Below are 26941 nucleotides of genomic sequence, written 5' to 3'. Positions count from 1 at the left end.
TCTCTATATCCCACTGAAGGCCAAGGTCTGTGAGTTTGTTAGAATCAGAATGTTTGAGTGATTTAAAAAACTCTCAGAAACAGACTGTCACAGGCTCTGTAGTGCACACCCCTGGGGACACTACTCACATGGCCTACAGTTGTGGCCGTGAGCTCAGAAAGAATTCTTAGGCTAATTGAAGAACAGCAAAACAAAACATGAGTTAAGCAGACTGTATTATTCTAAAACTAACATGGATCTCATATTTTTCTATACTGGCTTCTGTATGAGAAAAAACAGTTTATGAACATGGAACTAATAATTATTCTTTCTTGGGTAAGTTTTGGCGAGGCAGGGAAAGCACTACCCTGTTGGAAGGAAAGGAAGGGTAGTGAAAACCTTGGAATCTTTGACTTCAGGTTTCTGGGAGCCCCAGAAACATGACAGTGGGACAAAGCCCTGTATATGTTCCCAGAAGATCTTTGAGTCTAAGGAAAGCAGAGAAAATTTGAAGGTTGCCTTTTGGGTTGGTGAAGTTTGGGACTAGGTTAAGTTGGCAACCCAGAATAGCTGAAAAATTCGTTTGTACACTTTCCTCAAATTGTGTACTCTATTTTTTTTTTCTCCTGCAAATATAATCATTATATTTTTGGACTGGAGGAGTACATAATGTCATCTGGGGTGCTTAACTTTTTCTTTTTAATGCCTCTGACAGCTTAGTGAAGCGTCTGGACTCCTCTTGGTTTGACTTTTTTAAATCACAAAGTAAAACTGCACCGTTTCTAAGAGAAACCAAAAATACTGAAATGTGGTTTTTCAGAGCATTATAAACACATTTTTTAGCAAATTCATTTGTGCTTCTTTATGAACTCCTTAAATGAAAGATGTAGTACTTGGTCTAATTATTTGAGAAGAAATGGTTCGTCCAGGTGATGTGAGATGAAAATCTCTGGAATTTCTATTGGTGACACCGTCAGAGTTACTGCTAATCTGACCTGTGTTTGTTGCTTACATTAATAGTTGAATGGAATGCTAAGTTTCCATCACAACTTCGTGAAAATAATGATGTCTTTTTTTTCCCCCATCCAATTTACAGATGTCCCGTTTTCATTTCTATAGTAAATGACTACATGATGTGAAAAAAAAGAAAATCTAAAGAAAATCTATTTAATCTCTTTAATCTCCCCATAATAGTTAACAAATTTCCCTTGCTTTATGTTTTACTTTAAAAGTTCTTAATGATGTAGCATTTAGATTCAGAAATCCTTGGAGTCAGAAGTAGCCGTGAGAAATCATATAATATATGCACTTCCTGTGTATCCAGGCCTTTCCTTTTTTTCTGTAAACCTTCAGGTACATATTCTACCACCCCGCTTTAATTCTCTGAGCTACACTCCTTGTCTTTAAAAGATCCAGAATTAATAAGTGCCACACGTTTTATTAGACCAGTAAGTTATCACACTCCCCAGAAAATGGCTAGGTGTTTCGTGTTCCTATTTTTATGTATGTGTACATATATACATACATATGCATATACTGTGTGTATGTGTGTATGTGTGCGTGTGCACAGCCTTGACGTTATTTGGTAGCTGTTAGTCAAATCTTGGGGGGAAAATGACTACCAAAACTTACTGTTCGGCTAAGTCCCGTTTAGACAACACTGGTGATAGCAATTATTCACATCTATTCAAGATTCAGAGAAGAGCAGTATCTTTGTTTTCTTGAAACCTTTGGTGTGCCTTCTATCATTTTATCATCTTGTATGTACTTCTTGTTTGAAACTTCCAACACTTACTTCATCCACATTGAAAATAGCTGTTTCATTTTAGTATATAATAATAAGTTAAGGGGCACCTGGGTGGCTCAGTTGCTTAAGCGTCTGACTTTGGCCCAGGTCATGATCTCAGGGTTCATGGGTTCGAGCCCCAGGTAGGGCTCTGTGCTGACAGCTCAGAGCCTGGAGCCTGCTTCCGACTCTCTGTCTCCCTCCCTCTGCCCCTCCTCTACTCGTGCTCCTGTCTCTGTCAAAAGGAAATAAATGTTAAAACAAAAAACAAAACAACAACAACAAGAGTTAGGAGGGTGGAGCCATGTACTGCTTTAGCATTTTTTACGTTTGTGTTTCATCACAATTTTGGGCACAGAGACTGGACATCGTTCTGACAAGAGAAGAGACATTTAGTGGTCAGATGATTGCTACCATTGCTTGGGTTTAGAGACCATGAAAATGGAAACTAAATTTCTGTCTTATACACATAGGTCTATAATAGACAAATAATGTCTTATAGACAGTAGCATATGGAAGTCACACCACATGGATTATAATGCCCTTTAAGAAACTCAGCTTTTGGGGCGCCTGGATGGCTCAGTCGGTTAAGTGGCCGACTTCCATTCGGGTCATGATCTCGCGGTCCGTGAGTTCGAGCCCCACGTTGGGCTCTGTGCTGACCGCTCAGAGCCTGGAGCCTGTTTCGGATTCTGTGTCTCCCTCTCTCTCTGACCCTCCCCCGTTCATGCTCTGTCTCTCTCTGTCTCAAAAATAAATAAACGTTAAAAAAAAAATAAGGAACTCAGCTTTTGTATGGGAATCTCTGCCTAGCATCCAGGTGGGCCTTCTTCCCAGTTGAACTAGTTCCCAGATGAACTAAGTGTCTACATCTTCACATCCTTAAAGATTGACTAGAAGAGTTGAGAGTATTATTTCCATGGATATTTATGGTGCTTATGATGTTTATGTAAAGCAGCTGTCTTGTTCCAAGCCACCTGTATATACTGCCGACATTGAAACGTGCAGCTATCTCGTTTTGACATTCTGGTCACCATGTCGTGGTAAAGATGACAGTCGTTTTCGTATGCACTAATTTTTTAAAGTCTTTATTCCAGAACAAAAAGCATGTTTTTGATGTTTCTTGCTTAACAAAAAATAAGCTTTGTGTTCAGTGGCCGTGTGGTTTGTATATTTACCCCTAGAAAATGCTCGACTATCTCAAGGAGAAGAAGGACGTGGGTTTCTTTCAGAGCCTTGCCGGCCTGATGCAGTCGTGCAGGTAAGCCCGCTCCTTCCTTGTTCTGGCTCTACTAAGTGGTTGTGTCTTTCAAGGTGTTTGTTTAACATTACTGACAGTAATTCTACACAGAATATTTTTTAGTGATTCAGTACACGTCAAAGTAGGACAATTGATGGTGCCTTCTTTCCTGCCTTGTTCTTAGGTGTTAGTATGCCGTAATTGCTAACTTACTCAGCGTTAGTAATGTCTTTAAATAGTCGTCCCTATTCTTAAATAGGGACCTTGGAGAATTAACGTATATGCTGCACACTTGAAAATGAGCAGTGTGTGCATTTTAAAAGAGAAAAAGGGAAATTCTAATTAGTTTTCTTTGAGAGCTTGTGGACCACTTCTCATTTTCCCTAAACAAATGATCCCTAACCTCATTTATGGTCATCATTTTCTATTATTTGCAGTATTTAAAATCACTCAGACAGCACCTGACAAAGGAATCTGACAGATAGTTAGTGTAATAAGCTATTCCTTCTGGGAAAACATGATTATTATAATTACATTTCAGTGTGTCTGCTAACATTACAGTGTACTCCCAAAGTCGAAACCCATTAATGCCTTCTGTTTGCCTCGCCCACGGATCATTTCATTGCAGGCCCTGGGGAGGGACTGGGCCGCTCCTGGAAAAATATGGTTGGTAGACATTGAATTGGGGTATGTCTTCAGGGTATGTTAATATTTGGTTCACATTTCATGATATAGAACTTGTACACATTTGCTCTCCTGAAGAAAGAAAATTTTCTCCTCCTCTAAGCATTTTTCTCCCTGCTATTGTAGCGTCCTCGACCTAAATGCATTTGAGCGGCAGAACAAAGCTGAAGGACTTGGAATGGTCACCGAAGAAGGATCAGGTATCAGTCACTTAAACTAAAAGGGTCACCTGTCCCCTCTCCCCCCCCTTTCCCGAGATGAGTCAGTTACCAATTATCTTTGCAAAACAGAGAGATGTAGGGTTATTTTTACCTGGCCAAAATGCTTATGTGACTCATTTAAAAGTTCACAGTCGGGCACTCACTCAAATCATACCCAAAACCCAACTTTCCCAGTTGACCGTTAACTCCTTTTTTGTTCCAGACCTATTGTAATTGGCCTTTCCCCTAGTTGGTTAGTAGATCAAGATCCCTTACAAGAGAATCATCTGTGAAATTATAAAGCATATGGATGAACCAAATTAGAGGATATTGGACTTTTTTTTGGCCACTTTCGCAAACTGCCAAATCTTCAGATTCCTTGGTCTCCTTAGGAAAGTGACACTTTGAGATCCTCCGATGGACCACTATCCCGACAGTCTCCTCCCTTATAGCACAGATATCTTTGTATCTCATGCATCCCTATGTCTTCACAAGTCCAAATTTGATGAAAGAAATTAAGGAGTAATTCCTAATGTTAAAATAATTCTGATCACTTAATTTACATGCACACAAATATAATGACTCACATAATCTTAGACTTTTTTCTCTGTAAATAGATGTGTGTATAAACTAGAAAAATTAGTATATACTATAGTGAAAGCAGAAATAACTATTGCTGCACATTCGTTTTTAGTATTAGGAAAAAAATCTTCAATATTTTTTGTCTCGATTTGTTTTTGTTCTTTTGTGTTTGACATTTTTTCAATTAATTTAGTTTCAATGAGGCCCTGTGTGTTGATCTGTTTTTGTTTGTTTGGTCTAGTTTGCAGTGGTCATATTATCAATGCATTAGTTTTGGCACATCGGATCTTTGATAAAACTAATCTTGTTGCAAAAACTAAATTTTTCTTTTTGCAAAAACTAAATTTTATCCTATCTGCCATTTGCAGTCTGCTTACCTCTCTGAAATATTTTAGAATTAACTAATCTCTCTTATTTCTGCATATTTTTGTTTTCACATTAGGTAAAAGGATTAACTGCATATTTCTTACTGTTTTTTAAGAATTATCAATGATAGGGGCGCCTGGGTGGCTCAGTTGGTTAAGCGTCCGACTTCGGCTCACGTCATGATCTCACGGTTCGTGAGTTCGAGCCCCATGTCGGGCTCTGTGCTGAAAACTCAGAGCCTGGAGCCTGCTTCAGATTCCTGCCTTCCTATGTCTGTCCCTCCCCCGCTTGCACTCTCTCTCTCTCAAAAGTAAAGAAACCCTGAAAAAAATTAAAAAAAAATTATCAGTTATACATATTCTAATGCTGCTGCTACACTACAGCTCCTGTGTGCTTTTATTTTCTTGTTGACATTTGAATGTATAGATTCCACCATCCAGAATTAGTCCTACAGTTACCTGTGTAAGCTACTTTTAAGAAAAAATTGCCAGCAGCACTGTAAACTTATTTAAATTTTCTGAAATGAATATCCAGCCAAATCTCTTGATGACTTAGGTTTATGTCACCAGTGAAAACACTGGCCCGAGGGCCCCATCCAGAGAGCTCAGAGCCCCTACAAATCTCAGAGCCCGTTACCTGCCTGCCTCTAGAGTCTCCAGGAAGCCTGGGCATCTCCCATTAGCTGTAAAGTGCCTAAAAGGGATGAATTCTCTGTCCAAAGTGGGACTTCCTGTCTCGGAGTTAGAAATCAGTTTCATTTTTCCCTGCAATTATTACCTGATGTTCCAGAGGCTCTGAACACAATTGCATTCATCATGCTTTGCCATTGTTCATATCCGCGCAGGAATAGTGGCTGTGCAAAGTTAGCTTTACAGGGTCTCCTACCCTTCGTCAACCAGCTACGGATTGGAATGACATTCGTGAGTCCCGAATCAGAAATAGCTGGGTGAGAATGACCATTCTGACGCGAGAATTAGTCACATCTGTCAGTAGGAGGTTGATTTGATTTGTTTATTCTTTTTCAACACACACAAATAATTGCCCAAACTGATTAACACGTTTTCTATTGTATTTCCTTACAAACAGCAAGACAAAACCAACATCTCAACTTATTTTTTCCCCGTTTCCTTTTCTTTCACCTGTAAATGTACTGTCCTCCTTTCCTCAGCCATCACACATGAGCGTGGTAATTATTACAAATGATCTGCCTTTTATTTATTTGCTCCTTCATTTGTTATTAGCTTTGTGTACAGTCTTGACAGTGAAAGTTTTTTTGTGCATTGTTTTCCCTTTGGTAGACTGTTGAACGAATAGATGATTTAATTTCCATCATTATGCATCCTTTTATTTATAGAACTTATATACCAAGCTTTCCTTTTTCTCTCCATGAGGATGTTCAGTTATGAACATATTAGACAAAAAGGGTCAAGAATTTAAGTTACGTTTTCAGATTTGTTTCGTTCTGTTTCGTTCGTTTAAAAAAAATTCTGATGGACCAGTGTTTGCAACTGTCGTGTAAACGAACGAACCATAGATGTGTGCGGTGGTCTCTCTGTGGCGTTTCTGTCTCGGACGTTCTGTGGCTTTATGGCTGCACCAATGGGTGCATGGGAAATCAGTGGTGATCCGGGGGCACTGTGTCCTGCTGAGTCTCCTCTTGGCCAGTGGGTTCTGCCAGTTCCCTTCCGATTACTGAGAGATCTACAGAGTTTTTTTCTATTCCTTTGAAAACATCACACATTAGAAACCTTCCTAACGTAAAAACTGTGTTTTCATTCTTGAGACCCAATTTGAAGAAGCAGTAGCAAACTAATAACAAAGATGGCATTGGTAGTTCAAAGTAGTTTCTAAAAGACGTTATCGGCAGTGGTAATAAAAGAGGGATGAGACTTTTGAGGAGTACCTGGAACGTCAGCACGGCTTTAGAGATTAAATTGTGCTTTCTCAGTACACACTCTTGCCTTAATCAAGACGCCTATTAGAACACACGACGGCAATTCATTCACTCTATGAATAATTATACTACCTCCCAGATTAAGAATACCTATAGCAACTCTATCTTTTGGCATATTTAAACAATTTCTGTGCCATGCCCATTTTTTTACGGGTCTACAGAAGTCAAGAAAAGTTTGTACCCTCATAAGGAGAGGGAAAATCAATCATCCCTCTCAGAATTCATAGAGAAAGCTGAAAACTCCCCATCTGTTAGTGATGTTGTAGCTTTAAAGCCTGAGACCCATGCAGTATAATAAACTCAACACTGAGAAGACAATCTGATGAGTTAAATTTTCTGCATCCCAACCACCTGTCTCTAATAGGCTAAACCTCTTCCTGATGATGATAAAATGGCTGTAAATTATATAGCCATGGAAAATGTCTAACTTAAATGCAACTTTTTGAAACCTACAACCACCAGTAAGGTATTGTCCCCAGTTTATAGGTATGGAGACTGAGGGGTGGAAAGGCTACATGGTTTGTCCAGGATCACACAGTGAAGTGACAGGGTCAAGACTGAAATGCAGGCTCTCTGCCTCCCACTGTTACCAATTTCATGAGCCAATCCCTTAGCCCCATCTTTTAATACCTTCCGGGGGTTTATTTTATATTCACCATATCAGCTTAGGTGGTATTTTTTGCTTCTTATTGCTTTTTACTCTCTTTAAAGACACAAATCTCTTGCCAGTCTTTACATTCACTGTTGAAGTTTTAAAATCACTTTGGAACTTTTATGGTTTTATATGATATTCCTAAACCGGTATTGAGATACCATTAGGAAATATGTGCCTTTTTGTGGTTTGTATATAAGGATTTCATACGATTTAATATTAATTCCTGTTCCTACCATTGTTACTGCCATGAAAGTTTGCCAGTATTTCTGTCCCTCCTTAGTAAATTTCCCCCTTTCCTGCAAAAGCCTGGACTTCCCATTTGTTAAAAAAAAAAACAAAAAAAAAAAAACGCAGTTTTCTTTGGCAAGTGTGTTGTTAGACTTGTGATGTGTTCAATGTTGTCTTCTCTGCATAATTTTTTAATCACGTGTTTTCTTTTAACGTATAATGAAGTTCAAAACCAAAAACCTTATGAATATTTAAAATTTCATTCCATCCTTGGATTTTTTTTTTCTCAGAACCATTTAACCTCATTACTAAGTCATTATGAGCTTGAAAGTGCAATTTTTCTTCTTTCCCACTTCTTGGAGTGTTGTAGAAGATACTTCATTTTATTTTTTGATCATTTTGTAGCAGCCCTGGACTTCATCAACAAGATGAAATTTTGAAGCTGATACAGTCCTCAGAATTTTTTTTTGATTTTTTTTGAACATTTTATATAAAACAACTAACATTTCACCTTTCTAAATTTCCATCTGCACTTGGTAATGCGCCGAATTGAGGTTCTTACTCGGGATATTTATACTGACCTCATCAAATTTGTATGAAAATGCAGCAAAAGAATTAATAGTTAATTAGTCAAAATGATAATTTACACAATCTCTAAGCATTGGCTATCCTAATTTTTTGTTAGTATTTTAGTGCTTAATTGTTTACTGTCTATCTCCCACCCCAGATTTGCAAAGTCTGACTCAAGTGTAGTTCAGCTTAGCTCTCAGTTCTGACTACACTGCTCTGCCATTCCTCTGGATCAACCTTCTTTTTGAGGAAAGCATGTGATACTAGTTCATGGCACGAAATAAATTTTCCTAACATCCTTGTACAGTTTTTAAACATTGAAGCACTAATTGAAATTTGAGTGGCTATTATGTGCTAGACCTTGTCCTAGGCATTGGCGTTCTTTACGGACTCAGTGTTATGTAGATAGACTTGTAAACGAATAACTTCAGAACCCATGAGCTATGTGTTATGAGTGAACTGAGTTGAAGTACTTGCCTGCCAGGCTGATGGGTTAAGTTTCACAACAGAAGTAACATATGGCCTGAAGTAGGCGTTTACCTGGTAGATGAGAAAGGCGTTGGATATGCCAATGAAAGGGAACCGCATATGCAAAGCTTAAGGTACAAAGCATGACGAAGAACATTACTGACCTAGGGTGGTTGAAGAGACATGAACAGACTAGAGGCTGGAAAGATAGTTGGTGGGAGGCTGTAAAAGGCCTTTTGTGCCATGCCAAAGAATTCATACTTTCTTTCTGAGGCCATGAAGAGCCACTACGTAAGTAACACTTCAGTCGTGTTGTGTGTTGTGTGATGGTATACCTGGCATTAAGTCCTAACATACATTGTTCAAGCCAGTAACATTAAAGCAAACAGATTTCTCATTTCTCAGTAATGCTAGTATGCTAACTAAACACTGAGTCCTCTAACATTAGCAGCATGATTTCCTTCATGGAAGTTGGGGAGCTCTGTGGTTATATCTGATGATAGATTGAGGGGATTTTGAGAGTAGATTTTTCTCAACTGCTGTTAAAGGAGTCCATCTTTTTGTTGGGAGTGTTTTATGATTGGATTGCCGGCAACTGTCGTTGTAGGCAACAGTGTTTAAGATGGGCATTGCAGCCTGAAGGGAGGGAGATCAGTTAGGATGTTGGTTAATGGAATGGATAAAGAACAGTAAGGATTTCAGTTAGAGTAATGGGAGCTCAAAGGCATTAAGACGTTATAAGAGAAATAATCTGAGGATCACATTTGAAAGCAAAGGTATGTTTCCCTCCATAACTAACATGTGCTTTAATTCTGTTATCCATGGGACATACCTAATTTATTTCACACAGTGGTCATTTTTATTGTCTTGGGATCTGAAATAGGAATGCATTTTATGCACTCATGTCACATTGAGTACATGGAATATGTAGATTATTTATCACACCCCACAGCCCATTGAAAGTCTTTATTTTAGGAACCTAGGTCTTTTGAACCTGTGCCTTCCTATCATTGAAAATTCACTTTTATTCCTATTGTGCTTTGCATGTTTCAAAGCAAATGTACTTGTCTGAGCCAATTTTATTCTCCCAACAACCCTTTGAAAGTAAGGGGGTGAGGAGATCGTTAATTCCCATATCAAAGTGATGCAACAAAGCCTCAGAAAGGTGAATTGACTTTCCCAAAGCCACATGTCTAGAAAATGGTTTTCTTTGGGTTCTAAAATTGATAAAAAAACAAGTAGGAGTTCACAGTTTAACTAACATATAGTACATGTAGTCGGAGGTTGTTAGCCAAAGATCTGATCAGTTACTGATGTGAACTTTGTGATCCAGAAAGACCATTTGGTATTGAAATGACCTTTTTATTGCCTATCTTTTCCATTAGACTATGAACTTCTTTGAGTTAGGGCTTGTGTCCATTAGTCATAATTATATGCCCAGGATCTCACAAGGTGCCTTCCATGTAGGAGACACTTAATGAATGTTCATCGAAGTTTATTGGACTCAAATTCTTTACTAGTAAATTGCTATAGGACCTCAGTCAAGCTACTTAATTTCTCAGTTGTATCCCACAAAATGGGATTCATGTCACCTGATTCATAGGATTATTATAAACCTAAAATGAAATGATAAGAAAATATATCTAGCACAATGCCTAGCACACTATAGTCACTAACTAAATGTTAATTGTGAATACATTTTAAAAATTGTATCCGTTGTTGGTTGAATAGTAGTATAATTTAAGTGGCCACTTAAACCATTTAAGCAGTGACATTAAAATTACCCACATGGAACCAAATACCTGACTTTTCACTATTTAAAAATATTTTTAGCCTTAATCTTTCAGTTTTGCCATTATACAAAATAGGTATTTGAGTCCTCTAAAGATCACTGAGCAGAACTATTTCTTCCACGGCAGGGGCAGGGGGAAAACACTCTTGAGTTCCATATAACAAGCTTTTGTAGGGAGTTCTTTGATGCAACCAGTGTTAACATTTCATGCCACTCATCCTTTTAGCTTTCCATTACTGGGGATATTGCCATGAAAAGACATTACAACAAAGAGGATCTTAGTCTTCTGATCTATGTGTCCTAAATCAATTGTTTCTATATATCTACTCGGCATTTCACTTATTGCCTTCATTTTATCAACAATTATTGATAATTTTTAGCAAGTAATAACAATTAAACCAAGCGTTGTCTCAAGATAAGGTTGTAGATGTCGAGCTAAGACCATGGGTGTTTTAGGTAGTCAATAAAAACAAACACTTAAGCAAACATTATATACTTTTTAATACCAATTGTGAGTAGAACAGTGGCCTTTAAAAGTGTCTTAACTTGATTAGATTTTTAAAATAGGAATTGATTTTACTGGTACCTTGCACAAATAAGGTGTAATATTATTTCCAAGTGAAATGGAGGTTTTGGAGACTCTTCTGGTCCATTAAAATTAAGATGGCTTTTTGGAAATAGAAACACTTTTAGTAAATATGTTCAAATGACTGTATTCATCACATAGGCATGTTGTTCCCATGTTTATTTAGTGGTGTTGCCACTGCTACTGATAATGTTGACCTCTCCACAATATCTAAAAATGGTCACATCAATTATGAAGAGCTAGTGAGGTAGACAGTGCCCATGTTCCTCTCGTTTTATGGATGAGAAAACTAAGGCACGAAGAACTGTCTCATCAGCAGCAGCAATATTGAAACAACTCTCCCTATATTACAGTATTAGAAATCATTAGCCCCTTATAACTAAAAATGAAACCCAAGGAATGTCCTTTACAGTATTATTTGACCGTCATGCAGCTATTACAAATAGGAATTTTAAGAACATCAGAGCACTTTCAACTACATTTTACTCCATTTCGTTGTTATTAATCTTAGTTTCCATCTTGCAATGGAATGTCTTTTGCGTACATCACAAAATAGACCGTGCATCCTGTGCCTTCTGCAGACATAAAGCCACCACCCATCTCTGTTACTGTACCACTTACATGCAGCATGGGGAATGGCAGCATTTTAATCAGATAGTAACGTGTTCGTTCAGCAATAGCACCCCAGTTTATACCTCGTTGTCACCTGATGGTAAAGGAAGGCTTGACCCGCCCCCTCCCACGCTCCTCCCCTATTGTTCTGCTGTGTGCAGCGTGTCCTTTTGTAAGTAAAGTTACTTGTATGTGTTTTGGTATACAGTCGAGAAAATACCGTGCATGCCGACAGTAAATCCTTACGTTATAAATCAGTGTGCATTGCGCAGGGCATTTTCAGGAACACAGGTAGACTGTGTGATATTTATTTCCTTGTTAACTTTTCTGAATACTTTCTATCAAGGGTTACTTATTCCACATGGAGTATGTGAACATTGAAAGTACATGGTTTATTGATTCAGTTTTCTAGAGAAAAGCATTTTAGATGGGCTCGCAAGGAAAGAATCAGGAAGACTGTGTAACTCATAATATTATGTTTTAAATATCATTTTAAAGACTCGTCTGATTCAAACAGTTCATGGAAAGATACTAAGTATCATAAGTGAAGAGTTTGGTTTATTAGCCTAGACTCTTCTCCCTTTCTTTCCTATCCCGTCATGAACGGAGACACTGAGGAATGGGCTTATCAGCCACGTACTGAGAGTCAAAGCAATGTGCACTTAAACTTGAATTTGCCACACAACTGATCTATATGCATGGTGATTTTAGTTTGGTCACCAAATATCATATCTTGCAGGGAAACCAGTACAGTGATTTTATGTACTTTTTTTAATGTTTATATTAGTTTTCAAAATGGTTTTGCTTCCTAACCCTCCCATTATATGAAGCCTCTCACTTTGAAAGTCACAGACTGCAGACTGGTAAGTCCATCAGCTCTCTGTCATTATAATCATTCATAATTTTAGTTAAAGTAAACACATGGTCATTGCATAGTTTTCTTTCTCGGCCCAAAGTATTTCCAGTCTGAAAAGTTATTATCATTTTTTTTAAATACATAAGTACATTCATTCACTTGCCAAACGACATTTTTGTGTCATTTTGATTTCTAAGCAACAAATTTAGATTCCAGAACATACACTCATAACGTTGACAATTTTTCCACTGGCACTCTATGCTTTCAATATCAACTTTCATTTGTGTGGTGCTGTTTTTTCGTTTGTTTCTTTCTTTGTGTTTTTGCTTTCCAAGTAACTTGTGACCAAGATACATTTTGATTAAAATGTAGGTAAAATATCTGAACCCTTTTCTGAGGTGTTTACCCCACAAATATATTAGTTTTTAATGATTCTGAGTAACTTCTATGGCTATATTAGTTTTTAATGATTCTGAGTAACTTCTATGGCTATGAGATAACCTTCTTTTCACCTTTTGGTTGGAGTGACTCATACAGCATGAGCCACCAAAGTCTTTCATTTGGTTTGATATGTAGAATTAGGTCTGTTTGCTAGTTCTGTCTCCTCTGAAAGTAAAGTTCCAACCAGTGGCATGTCTATATCACATTTCTGAAGTCTTTACTTTTTTAAATCCCTTAGGCAAGCTAACGAGATAGTTAATTGAAATGAATCAAACATTTTCTAGTCATTTACAATTTTCACAAGATCCTTTAATTATTCATTAAATAGAAGAAGCTCTCGGTCCTGTTTTATATATGCAATGAATGCCTTTGCATTGAAATAATTGGTGGTTCTCTGGGAGCAAAGTAGATTTCACCTTGGCATTTGTAAGAGATGTGGACATCATTCCTATACACACCTTACAAAAAAACAAACAAACAAAAAAACAAAAACCAAAAAAAGGAAGTTTAAATCTTCAGGTTGTTTCTAAAATGTTGCCAAACCCATGCTGCTACTTTTAACAGAGAGAAATATGAGTTTTAAGATTCAAATGTTCTTTTCTGACAAAGAAAAAGTGCATCTATCTGCCAAGCGCATGATCGTACAAGCTTCAGATAGACGAGTGGCTATGATTTGTGACTGTTTTTGGTTCAGAACGATGCTAGATCAACATGCAAGTTTTCTGGAGGTGGGGAAAGAGAGGGCGGGACCAGCGAGGATAGTTGATCATGTCTGATCTCTGGATTTTCTGCAGGAGAAAAGGTTCTCCAAGATGACGAGTTCACGTGTGACCTCTTCCGTTTCCTCCAGCTGCTTTGTGAGGGACACAACTCAGGTTCGTGAGACCCCAGACTCTATGACGGTACCAAGGAGGAAGTAGTTTGAAGCCAGTAGTGACAGGGGCCCGCTCATTCCAATTACGCCTTGTCCCTGAGTCCACAAACATTCTAGAGTATTCCTCCGTATGCTCACTATACACTGTGACATTTGATGCATTGCATCCCTACTCTCAAAGTCCTTTGCTGGCCGCACCACTTAATTCCTAACACTTGTTTTTCTGTTAAATCAGGTGAAAAAAGATACGAGGTCTACAGAGAGCTGTATGGGTTTATTCCTTCCTACCCCTTCTCTTTAACTGGGGAATCAACTTCATAGTATCACTTAGCATAACATATTTCCCTTTGTTGTTTATATAACAAGCTCTCTCCCAGACTTGTGCATCTGTGAAGGTAGGAACTGTATCTTAATTTTATCTTTGTTTCCCCAGTACTCAGGAACAAATGATTACTGAATGCATAGTTCAATTACTCTTTCCTAAACGGCGAAACTCCTTCCGGAGATGCCCATGGCTGTAGGGCTAGCAATCAGGAAACAGACGTCAGCAACCACTTAGACAGAAATTGGAAATTGGTACTCTCTGAAGCACCGAGATGTTTTGGGGGTGCTCCCTTGAAGCACTACTCTTAGCCACAGCAATTTTGCCGGAGGCCTCAGTTGCTTTTGGAGTTACTCGGATAACTCATTCAAAACTTTTGACTCAGCTTTAGTAACTCCTTTTGATCTTCCATAGATTTTCAAAATTATCTGAGAACTCAGACTGGCAATAACACAACTGTCAACATCATCATCTCTACCGTAGACTACCTACTCAGAGTCCAGGTATGTCGGCTTCTCTTAGTGACGAGTGAAGGGGGTTGGTGAGTGGATGTGATGTGGTGGAGCTATTAAACCGACATGTTTTAATGCGTCATGATTGTTGGCCAAACAGAATTTTTTGAGATCTTTTGTCTTTGATCACAGTCTTTCACCAAGTTTTAGGGGGGACCTGCCTCTGTTGTCTTTGCCTCCGATCCTGACTCCTACTTTGCTCATGATTTTCTTTCTGTAAGTGGGAATTTCTTTTCCCCCTTATGTTTTTTAGCTTGATGGCACTTTATTTTTTTTTATTTATTTTTTTAATTTTTTTTTTTAATGTTTATTTAGTTTTGACAGAGAGAGAGACAGAGCATGAGCAGGGGAGGGGCAGAGAGAGAGGGAGACGCAGAATCCGAAGAAGGCTCTGAGCTGTCAGCACAGAGCCCGACGCGGGGCTCGAACTCACGGACTGTGCGATCATGACCTGAGCCGAAGTCGGACGCTCAACCGACTGAGCCACCCAGGCGCCCCTAGCTTGATGGCACTTTAAATTCATGTCGTTTTGGAAAGTACTTACGTACTCTGCTCCTTCTTCTAAAGTTGATAGAGAAATTAGGAAGAATATTTGAAATATTTTTAGGAATGCGAAAGAAAGGCTTTCAAAGTACCCACAATGTACTTACATTTGACAGGTAGTTCTTTTTAGCTGTCCCAATACTTGAATTAATTTTAAAATCCAGCCTAACACTCCATCAGGTAAAAATCTCTGTGATATTGTAGTCATCTTTCACACATTGGTGAAACTGAATCTGAAGGTGTAGGCCTACCTAGGTAATGAGAGCTCTGTACAGTTTTTATTTCCCTCATCTTATTTATAAGAGTAACCAGATAGAGTACTTTAAAACCTACATGTTCAAACTTACAGTTTTTCCCTTAATCTTTTGAGTATGTAAAAGCACAACCCTTTTTTTTTTTAACTGAGAGCTTCCATTTTTGAAGCAAATACAAGAAATATTGCTGAAAACATATTTGTGATTTTTAAAATCATGTCTTGAAATCCAGATGCAATTTACATGCTAGACTAAATTGTGTTATTCCCGGGGCCTTTGGTGGCTCAGTCAGTTAAGCGTCTGACTTTGGCTCAGGTCGTGATCTCATGGTTGTGAGTTTGAGCCCCACGTCAGGCTTTATGCTGTCAGCGCAGAGCCTGCTTCGGATCCTCTGTCTGCCACTCTCTCTGCTCCTCCCATCCGTACTGGTTCTCAGAATAAAATAAATAAACTAAAAAAAAAAAAAAATAAGTTTTATTATTCCTTTAGCCAACTAAAATTCCTTCCAAATGTAAGTTATTATTGAAAACATCCCGTTCAGAAAGATTGATCTTGTTTAAGGGCGCCTAGGCGGTTCAGTTGGTTAAGCATCTGACTTAACCAACATTTTGGAGTTCTCATGAGGAAACGTTAGTGAACTTTGTTGGAAAAAAAGGAGGTCAGATGTCTGTAACCCCCAAAACATCCAGGACTTGTCTAATGTTTGTACTTACATAAAATTACATAAAATTAATTTTGCTTTGCTCAGTAGATAAATACGCATTAATCTTATGACTCCTTATGTCTGTGAAATTCAAAGTCATCAAAGACAGAGAGTCATTATTTCAAGCTAAGTTTTCTGCTTTTTATCTCTAGTTGTTATCTCTGCCTCGGGAAGACATTGCCACATTTTCTGTTTAGGAAAATCATTGAGAATAGTATTTACTTCACAGATATTTTTGTTTGCTTCCAAATCTTGTTATTTAAAATGATTTCCTATTCTAGATTTCAAAGCCAGGCAGGTCAGTGGTAGCTTTAGAATGTGTCTTAATCCTATCATCCCTCTTTTGCAGGAATCCATTAGTGATTTCTATTGGTATTACTCTGGGAAAGATGTTATTGATGAACAAGGACAACGGAATTTCTCCAAAGCAATTCAAGTAGCAAAACAAGTCTTTAACACGCTCACAGAGTATATTCAGGTAAACATTTAAATATTTCTGCTGTTTCAAGAAAAAAAAGAGTCAACTCGTTACCATTAAATTCCGTGGAGAAATGCAATATGCCAATTTTCCTGCTGTCATTCACATTCGCTATTGACCTTTCACATAGATTCTTAACCAATGACAATTAAATATCAGGTTGAGGTGTGAATTTGTATGGCATGAACTTGCCTGACCATTCGGCAGATTGAGTTATTATTAACTCCTTTCAGGGGTGAACCAGGATGGGGACTCTGTGCTATCTCTAGGGCCTGGTGTGTATTAAGCACTCAATAAATATTAAAGAAGGGAGGGAGAAAGGACAGAGCAATAAACTACTCTTTATTGTATTCCAACAAAAATGAGGAAGGACTTTCATAGAAACCTTATATAAAAGAGAATGTGTTTAAGACTTCACTGTGGAAGGAGTCCAAATGTCCATCATCAAACAAATGGATAAAGAAGATGTGTTATATATCAGATATACTACTCCGTAATGAAAAAGAATGAAATCTCACCATTTGCAACAATATGGATGGAACTAGAGGGTATTATGCTAAGTGAAATAAGTCAGAGAAAGATAAATATCATATGGTTTCGCTCATATGTGGAATTTGAGAAAAACAACAGGTAAACATAGGGGAAGGGAAGGAAAAATAAGATAAAAACAGAGAGGGAGACAAACCATAAAAGACTCTTAAATACAGAGAACAAACTGAGGGTTGCTGGAGGGGGACAGTATGTGGGGGAAAGGGTTAAATGGGTGACAGACATTAAGGGGGGCACTTTTCGGGATGAGCGCTGGTGTCCTATGTAAGAGATGAATCACTGGGTTCTACTGTTAGCATACTGTATGTTAACTAACTTGAATTTAGAAAAAAAGAAAAAAGAAAAAAAATTTAAGAAGAAACCATTCAAAAAAGCCAACAGCTTCATTTTAGTACATATGTATGTGTGTGTGAAGGCACATACACACACATACATATAAAATCATATAATAATGTATGTTACAGGTAGAACTCCAATAACCATGAAGAAAATACCTTTTTGGGGGGGCACCTGGGTGGCTCAGTCGGTTGAGCATCCGACTTTGGCTCAGGTCATGATCTCACAGTTTTGTGGGTTCGAGCCTCGCGTCGGGCTCTGTGCTGACAGCTTGGAGCCTGGAGCCTGCTTCAGATTCTGTGTCTCCTTCTCTCTCTGCCCCTCCCCCACTTTGTCTCACTCTGTTTCTCAAAAATAAATAAATGTTAAAAAAATTTTTTTAAATACCTTTTTTTTTTAAACATCAATTCATTTTATGTTCTTCTTAGGCTATATTTCTAGTCTTGACCTGCAGATTTTTAAAAGATTTTATAAAATTTTCTTTTTTTCAACCAGGGGAAACTTTATTATTATCTAGGGGACCAGTCAGTCATCTTTCCTTTCAGTGTTCTGTCTCCATGGCCAGTTTGACTCTGAATCAGTCAGTCTGTTTGAAGTACCATGTGCCAAGGATAAATCAGGAGGAATAAACTTAGGTTGTGTCATTAGACTAAACATAATCTTGCGGCAGAAAGAAGTTAAGTGAAAATGACAGATGGTACCCCAGAGCCTTGCATAGCTACCGGTGTTTATAGAATGACTGAGTACAAGAACACGGGGGCCAAGTGAAGCCAACCGAGCTAATGTCAGACACTTAGCCGACTGAGCAAGCCAGGCACCCCCAAAAGCAAAATTTTAAATCTGTTTCAGCCCCTCACATTCGCATTCCCTTGTCTTCCCTGGCTTCCACTATTGCCTTCATATTCTCATTATTCTCATCCACGCCTAGAAAAGTATCAATACAGCATTCCGTGTCAGTTCTCTTGATTAAAATATGATAGTTATCTGATAACATGAGCAAGCCAAGGGACTTTTTAGGAAGCTAATAAATGGTTTCTAAGTAACATATGGAACTTAAATGCCTTTTAGGTGGAGAGTGAGCGTTTCCTGGTTTCTAATATAGGTGAGATTCCTGAATTTATATAAAACAAGAAGAATCCATTAACCTCTCAGTAGGTGCAAAACTGTTTTTTTTAATTGAGCTGGACTTGACAAAGCATTAAGTTGGTTTCAGGCATACAACATAATAATTTGATATCTGTATATATTGCAAAACGATCGCTGCAATAAATCTGGTTAACATCTGGCACCATGCATAGTCCTAGAGTTTCTTTCCTTATGAGGAGAAAATTTAAGATTTACTCTCATAGCAACTTTTGGATATGTAATACAGCATTGTTAACTATTGTCGCCGTGTTGGACATTCCAGTCCCTAGATTTATTTATTTTATAACTGAAGGTTTGTACCTCTTGGCTCCCTGTACCCATTTCATGTCTCCCCCAACACCACCACCTCTGCCAACTAGCAGTCTGTTCTGTGTGTTTATGAGCATATTCTTTTGTTTATTTTTACATTCTACATATAAATGAGATCATACGTGAATTGCCTTTCTCGGTCTGACTGACTTCACTCAGCGCAATGCCCTCAAGGTCCATCCGTGTTGCAAATGGCAAGTTTCTTTTTTTTTTAATGGCTGAATAATATTCCATTATGTGTGTCTGTGTATGTGTGTGTATCTCATATCACATTTTCTATCTCCATTCATCCATCAGTAGACACTTAGGTTGTTGCCATATCTTGGCTGTTGTAGGTAATGCTGCAGTGGACATAGGATGGCATGTATGTTTTATGTTTTGGAGTTAGTGCTTTCATTTTCTTCGGGTAAATACCCAGAAGTGGAATTACTGGGTTATCTGGTAATTCTGTTTTAATTTTTTGAGGAAGGCCTGTAGTGTTTTCTGTAGTGACTTCACCAATCCCACTAACAATATACAAGGAGTCTCTTTTCTCGACACCCTTCCCGATGCTTGTTATTTCTTACATTTTTTATAATAGCCGTCCTAAAAGGTGTCAGGTAGTATTGCATTGTGGTTTCTATTTACATTTCCCTGATGATTAATGATGTTGAGCATCTTTTAATGTACCTGCTGGCCATCTGTATGTCTTTTTTAAAAAAATGTTTTTAAAAACATTTTTAAATTTTTTTTTTTAACATTTATTTATTTTTGAGACAGAGAGAGACAGAGCATGAATGGGGGCAGGGCCAGAGAGAGAGGGAGACACAGAATCTGAAGCAGGCTCCAGGCTCTGAGCTGTCGGCACAGAGCCTGATGCGGGGCTCGAACTCATGGACCGTGAGATCGTGACCTGAGCGAAGTCGGACGCTCAACCGAGCCACCCAGGCGCCCCTTAAAAACATTTTTAAATCTGCTCACGTTTTAATCAGATTATTTTTCACTGTTTTATGAGTTTTTATATATTTTGGTCATTAACCCCTGATTTACATATATTTTCTCCCATTCATTATGTCCTTGCCTTTTCATTTTGTTGATAATTCCCTTTGCTGTGGTGAAGCCGTTTAGTATGATGTAGTCCCATTTGTTTCTTTTTGCTTTCGTGGCCTTTATATTTGGTGTCAAATCCAGAAAAATTATTGCCACTATTTTTTCTTTAAAGAGTTTTATGATTTTCAGGTCTTCCATTCAAGTCTTTAATGCATTTTGACTTAAGTCTTGTATATGGTGTAGGAAGGTAGTCCAATTTCATTCTTCTATAAGTGGCATATGTTGTTTTCGCAACACAATGTATGGAAGAGGTTGTCCTTTCCCATTGTATATTTTGGCTTTTTTATCATAAATTAATTGACCACATACGTGTGGGTTTATTTCTGGGCTCTCTTCTGTTCTCTTGATCTATAGGTCTGTTTTTATGCCAGTACAATCCTTTTTTATTACTTTATTTATTACTTTTTTATTACTTTTTATTACTATAGCTTGTAGTATAGTTTGAAACAGGGAGCGTGATGCCCCCTGATTTCACAAGATGGCTTTGGCTAGTCAGGATCTTTTATGGTTCCGTGCAAATTTTAGGATTACTCTCTTTCATGAAAAATGCCACTGGAATTTTGATAGGCATTGCATTGAATCAATAGATTGCTTTGGGTAGTATGGACATTTTAACAATATTAATTCTTTCAATCCATGAGCATGGAATATCTTTGCATCTATTTGTGTCCTATTCAGTTTCTTTCATCAACGTATTCTAGTTATCACTGTACAAGTCTTGGTTAAATTTATTCCAAGGTATTTTATTCTTTTGATGCAATTGTAAATGGGATTGTTTCTCTAATTTCTCTTTCTGGTAGTTTATTATTAGTTGATACGAATACAGAATTTCTGTATACTGATTTTGTATCCTGCAACTTTCCTGAATTGATTTATTAGTTCTAACCATATTTTGGTGGACTATTTAGGATTTTCTATATCCAGTATCCTGTCCCCATGCAAATAGTAAGAGTTTTACTTCTTTCTTTTTAATTTGGGTGTCTTTTATTTCTCTTGCATAATTGCTTTGTCTGAGGCTTCCAATACTACATTGAATAAAGATGGTGAGAGTGGGGGCACCTGGGTAGCCGGTTGGTTAAGCATCCAACTCTTGATTTCAGCTCAGGTCGTGATCTTGCAGTTCATGAGTTCTAGCCCTACATCAGGCTCAGTGCTGACAGTGCAGAGCCTGCTTGAGGTTCTTTCTCTCCCCTCTTTCTCTCTGCCCTTACCTTCCTTATGCTGCCTCTCAAAATAAATAAATAAGCTCAAGAAATTTTTAAAAAATGGTGAGAATGGGCATTCTTGACTTATTTCTGATCTTAGAAGAAAAGCTTTCTTTTTTTCACCATTAAATATAATATTTTATGTGACCTTGTCATATTTGACCTTTATTATGTTAAGGTACATTCCTTCTATACCCACTTTGTTGAGAACTTTTATCATAAGTGGATATTGAAGTCCATCAAATACTTTTTCTGCATCTGTTTAGATGATCATATGATTTTTATCCTTCATGTTATTAATGTAGTGTATCACATTGAATGATATACAGATGTTCTAACATCCACTGCATCCTGGGAATAAATCCTTCTTCATCACAGTGTATGATCTTTTCAATGTATCATTGAATTCAAATTGCTTAAATTTGTTGAGGACCTTTGCATCTATGTTCATCAGGGATATTGGCCTGTAATTTTCTTTTCTTGCTGTGCCCCTGTATGGTTATGTTATCAGGGTAATTCTGGCTTCATAAAATGATTTTGGAAGTATTCCTTCCTCTTCTATTTTTTTGGAAGAGTTTCAGAAAAATTAGTGTTAATTCTTCTTTGAATATTTGGTAGAATTACCAAGGAAGCCATCTGGTCCTGGACTTTCATTTATAGGGAGTTTTCAAATAACTGATTCAATCTCCTTATTGTTAATATGTCTATTCATATTTTATATTTTTTCAGGATTTCGTCTTGCAAGGTTGTTTGCTTCTACAGCCATTTTATCCATTTCTTCTAGGTTGTCTGGTTTGTTGGAGAATAATTGTTCATAGTAGGCTTACTGTCTTTGGTATTTCTGGGGTATCAGTTCTAACATCTTCTCTTTCATTTCTGATTTTATGTGAGTCTTCTCTCTTTTCTTCTTAGTAAGTATAGCTAAAGGTGTGCCATTTTGTATATCTTTTCAAAGAACCAGTTCTTGTCTCCATTGATCATTTTTATTGTCTTTTTAGTCTCTATTTCATTTCTTTTTGCTCTGATCTTTGTTATTTACTTCTACTAACTTTGGGCTTCAGTTGTTCTATTTCTTGTTCAACGAGATGTAAAATTTCGTTGTTTATTTGAGATTTTTCTTGTCTTGAAGTAGGCATCTATCACGATAAATTTCCCCCTTAGAGCTACTTTTTCTGGGGGTGCCTGCATGAGTTAGTCAGTTAAGCATCCTACTCAGTTTTGACTCAGGTCATGATCTCATGGTTGTGAGATCAAGACCCACGTCAGGTTCTGTGCTGACAGTGCAGAGCCTTCTTGGGATTCTCTCTCTCCCTCTCTCTCAGCCCTTCTCCTGCTTGAGATCTCTCTTAAAATAAATAAATAAACTTTAAAAAAAGAACTGTTTTTCTTCTGTACTCCGTAATTTTGTTACTATATTACTATTTTCTATTTTCTAAAGATATTTTTTAATTTATCTCTTATTTATTCATTGGCTCATTGATTTTTCAGAAGCATGTTGTTTAATCTCCACATATTTATGAATTTTCCAGTTCTCTTCTTGTAATCGATTTCTCGTTTCATACCATTGTGGTCAGGAAATATGCTTGATACATTTCAGTCTTCAGTCTTTCTTAAATTTGTTAAGACTTGTTTTGTGACCTAATAAATATATGATCTATCCTGGAGAATTCCATGTACAAGTAAGAAAAATATACATTCTGTTGCTTTTAGAGAGAATTTTTTGTACATATTTGTCAAAGTGGTCTGTTTTAATGTGTTGTTTCAAGCTGATGTTTCCTTATGGATTTTATATATGGGTAATCTATTGATATAAATGTGATATTAAAGTTCCTTACTATTATTATACTGCTGTCTATTTCTTAAATCTGTTATTATTTTCTCTATTTAGATGTTCCTATGTTGGGTGAATAAATATTTACAAATATTATATCCCCTTGTTGAATTGACCCTTTTATCATTATATAATGACCTTTTTCTCTTTACAGTCTTTGTTTCAAAGTCTGTTTTTCTAATATAGACATAGATACCAAGCTTTCTTTTGGTTTCCATTTGCAAGAAATATCTTTTTCCATCCCGCCATTTTCCATCTGTGTGTCTATATGTCTGAAGTAAGTCTCTTGTAGGCAATATATGAGTGGGTCATGTTTATTAATCCATTCATCAATTTATGTGCTTTGATTAGATATTTTGATTCAATTATGTGCTTAGATAATTTAGTACGTTTACATTTAAAGTAATTGCTGATAGGTATGTAGTGATTGCTATTTCATTCATTGTTTCTTGGCCTTTTTGTTTTTTCTTCTTCTTCTTTTCTTCCTCCTTTGTTTATTGTTGTTTCATGACTTTCTTTAGTGGTATGCTTTGATTCCTTCCTCATTATCTTTTTTACATATTTACTATAGGTTTTGCTGGGTGGTTACCATGAAGCTTACATATAGCAACTTCTATTTATAGCTGTGTATTATTTTTTTTTTAATTTTTTTTTAGTGTTTATATTTGAGAGAGAGAGAGGGAGACACAGAATTCAAAGCAGGTTCCAGGCTCTGAGCTATCAGCACAGAGTTCGATGTAGGGTTCAAACCCACACACCATGAGATCATGACCAGAGTCGAAGTTGGATACTTAACCAACTGAACCACTCAGGTGCCCCAACAGTTTATTATTTTAAGTTTATTTATTTATTTTGAGAGAGAGTGTGCACATGCAAAAGTGGGGGAGGGACAGAGAGTCAGGGAGAGATAAAGAATTCCAAGCAGTGTCACTGTTGGAGTCACTGTCAATGTGGAGCCCAACACAGGGCTTGAACTCATGAACCACAAGATACGACCTGAGCTGGAGTCAGATGCTTAACTGACTGAGTCACCCAGGCACCCCATAATAGTCTATTTTAAGTTGATAACAACTTAAGTTTGAACTCATTATGGAGCTCTACGTTTTTATTCTCCCCACCCCTCATGCTTTAAGTTCTTGACATCACAATTTACATCTTTTTATCTTGCATATCCCTTAACTGATTATTGTCATTACAGTTATTTTTACTACTTTTGTCTTTAAAACTTTATACTAGCTTTATAAGTGATTAATCCACGATGTTTGCTATGTATTTACCTTTACTAGTGAGATTGATACTTGTATATGATTTTTTTTTTTATTGCTAATTAGCACCCTTTCTTTTCAGCCCAAAGCAGTCCCTTTAACATTTATTGGAAGGCTAGTTTAGTGTTGATTATTTCCTTAAGCTTTTGCTTGTTTGGAAAACTCTTGATCTCTCCTTCAATTCTGGATGACAGCTTGACCAGATAGAGTATTCTTGGTTGAAATTCCTTCTGGTCTGTGAAGTTTCTGCTGAAAAAATTTGCTGATAGTTTGGGAGTTTCCTTTTATGTAACAAGTTGTTATTCTGTTGCTACTTTTAAGAGTCTCTCCTTGGCTTTAACTTTTGACATTTTAATCATAATGTGTCTAGGTCTCTTTGGGCCCTTATTTGGTTACTTTCCCAAGGCTATGGAAGTTTTCTGCAATTATTTCTTCAAATAAGTTTTCTGCCCTTTCTCTTCTGCTTCTGGGACCCCTGAGATGCAAATAATATTTGGCCTGCTGTTGTCCCAGAAGTCCCTTAAGCTTTCTTCACTCTTTTTCATTCATTTTCATTTTTGTTATTCTGGAGTTTGCTCTACTTGGTCCGCTGTTGAACCCCTCTTGTGTATTTTTCAGCTGGGTGAGTGTATTCTTCAGCTCTGTGATTTCTGTTTGGAACTTTCTTACATTTTCTTTCTTTGTTGAATTTCTCACTCTGTTTGTCCATTTTTCCCCCTTGATTTTGGGGAGCATCTTTATGACCATTCCTTTGACCACTATATTGTTTCATTAATATTTTTTTTCTGAGGTTTTAGCTTGTTCTTTCATTTGGAATATATTCCTCTGTTTCTTCATTTTTCTTGATTGCGTTGGTTTCTGTGTATCAGGTGAAACAGCCATCCCTCCTAGTCTTGAAGGAATGGCCCCCCCTTAGGAGATGAACTTTATCGGTCAACCTTACGCTAGCTCTTGGTTGTGTCTCAAACCATTTTAATTGTCCAAGAAGTCTATTCTGTCTGAATAACTTATAGTAGTTGAGGGTGTGCAAGACCAGTCAGTGTCCCAAAGGGGAAGATCTTAGCCCCTGGAGTCAGGCTGATTGGAAGCTAAACCCTCAGGCAGCAGCTTTAAAAAAAATGCAAATATATACAGTCCTATGGGATTATAAACATAAACCCTGCTGGCCCCAGAGCAAGGCAATCTGGGAGCAAGGCAGTTGTAAAACTCGGGGTACCAGATGAGTGTACATGTTCCTTTCTGGGAGATGCCAGTGAGCTGTAGTGAGGCAGAGGGCGGGGGACACAGTGATGGCATCCCTCAGCCTGTGTTCCCTGAGAATAGGTTCATGGCCCCTAGATGTGTGCGAAACCTGAAGCATGCCCCTAAGGTGAAAGCTCCAGGACTAGCAAGTAGGTGTTTTTCACAGAAGGACTGGAGGTATGTTTCTGTCCACTCTCTGCAGTACTTGGGGGTCATGGCCTGGCCAGAACTGTTTCCCCACTTACTACGGTCCCAGGGGACCCAGGAACATAAGCCACCCTGCTCCCCAGAGCCTAGTAATCCAGGGGTGTCCCGTGGGAAGCAGGTCACACAAACCAGGTACCCCACATAGAAATTAGGGTGTGAGGCATATATAAGATCTCCCCTCTGAGAGACGCTGGTGCCCTGGAATATGGCAGAAGGAGAATGTGAAGGTAATGCCTGCTTTTCGAGGTCTCTGGAGGGATTTACCGTCAGTCTTTAGTTTGTTCATGGGAAGCCTGCCCCCTCAGGCTGCAGCTGTGCTGAGAAGCTGATAGACCTCTTTCACAGAAGGATTGAGCTCCTCGGTCTGTCCCAGCTTGCCGTGGCGGCTTCTAAGAACTCTTACATCATTGGTTACAGTCCCGTGGACTGTGAGCTTAAGCCTCACTGGCTGCCAGAGCCAGGCAGTGTCGACTTGTTCCCTGCCAGCAGCCACAAAAATCAGGGCACCAGAGAAGACCATAAGCTTCTTTACGTAAGATACCAGTTTGCTGGATGGAGCGAGGGAGAGGGAGAGCACAAAGTGTGTGTTCACTGGCCGTCCTTCCCAGAGAGGAGCTCCATAGGCCCCTGTCCGTGCGCCACACCAGAAACCTGCCCCCAGGCCCCAACACCTGCACAAACACGTAAGCCCCTTTCTCAGAAAGACGGATGGAGTGCTTGGCTGGCTCAGTCAGTTGCGCGTCTGACTGTTGCTCGCAGCTCAGGCCATGATCTCCACTTGCATGGATTTGAGCCCTGGGTCAGGCTCTGCGCTGAGAGTGTGGAGCCGGCTTGGGATTCTCTCTTCCTCCCTCTCTCTCTCTGCCTATTCCCTGCTCACACACTCTCTCAAAATAAATAAATAAACATTGAAAAAAAAAATAAAAGAAAGCCCAGGGGTGTATTTCTATCTGCTGTCTGTGTGGTACCCTAGGAGTGATGGGTGGTGGTCTGCTAAGAACCGCCTGTGTGATTGTTACAGTCTCAGGGGACCCAGGCTCACAAGTCTACAGATGTGTGCAGAAGCTCCCTTCTGGA

General features: G+C 38.1%; 1 protein-coding gene across 4 annotated transcripts in view; it reads left to right on the top strand.

Annotated features, from left to right (window-relative positions):
* RYR2 (ryanodine receptor 2) overlaps positions 1-26941 on the top strand; it is a 760386-nt gene that overhangs the window by 682813 nt on the left and 50632 nt on the right. For all 4 annotated transcript variants that reach the window (XM_086679587.1, XM_086679586.1, XM_086679585.1 and 1 more), the window contains 6 exons: positions 2950-3026; positions 3816-3889; positions 12533-12565; positions 13794-13874; positions 14610-14698; positions 16557-16685. In XM_086679587.1, coding sequence (XP_086535713.1) covers positions 2950-3026; positions 3816-3889; positions 12533-12565; positions 13794-13874; positions 14610-14698; positions 16557-16685 — 483 coding nt within the window. The remainder of the gene's footprint in view (positions 1-2949; positions 3027-3815; positions 3890-12532; positions 12566-13793; positions 13875-14609; positions 14699-16556; positions 16686-26941) is intronic.

Source organism: Puma concolor, chromosome D2 (genome assembly GCF_028749965.1).
Source record: "Puma concolor isolate L17-30 chromosome D2, mPumCon1.1.hap2, whole genome shotgun sequence".
NCBI classification, from domain to species: domain Eukaryota; kingdom Metazoa; phylum Chordata; class Mammalia; order Carnivora; family Felidae; genus Puma; species Puma concolor.
The sequence above is the reverse complement of the archived record's forward strand: the minus strand, read 5'-3'. Positions and strand labels throughout refer to the sequence as shown.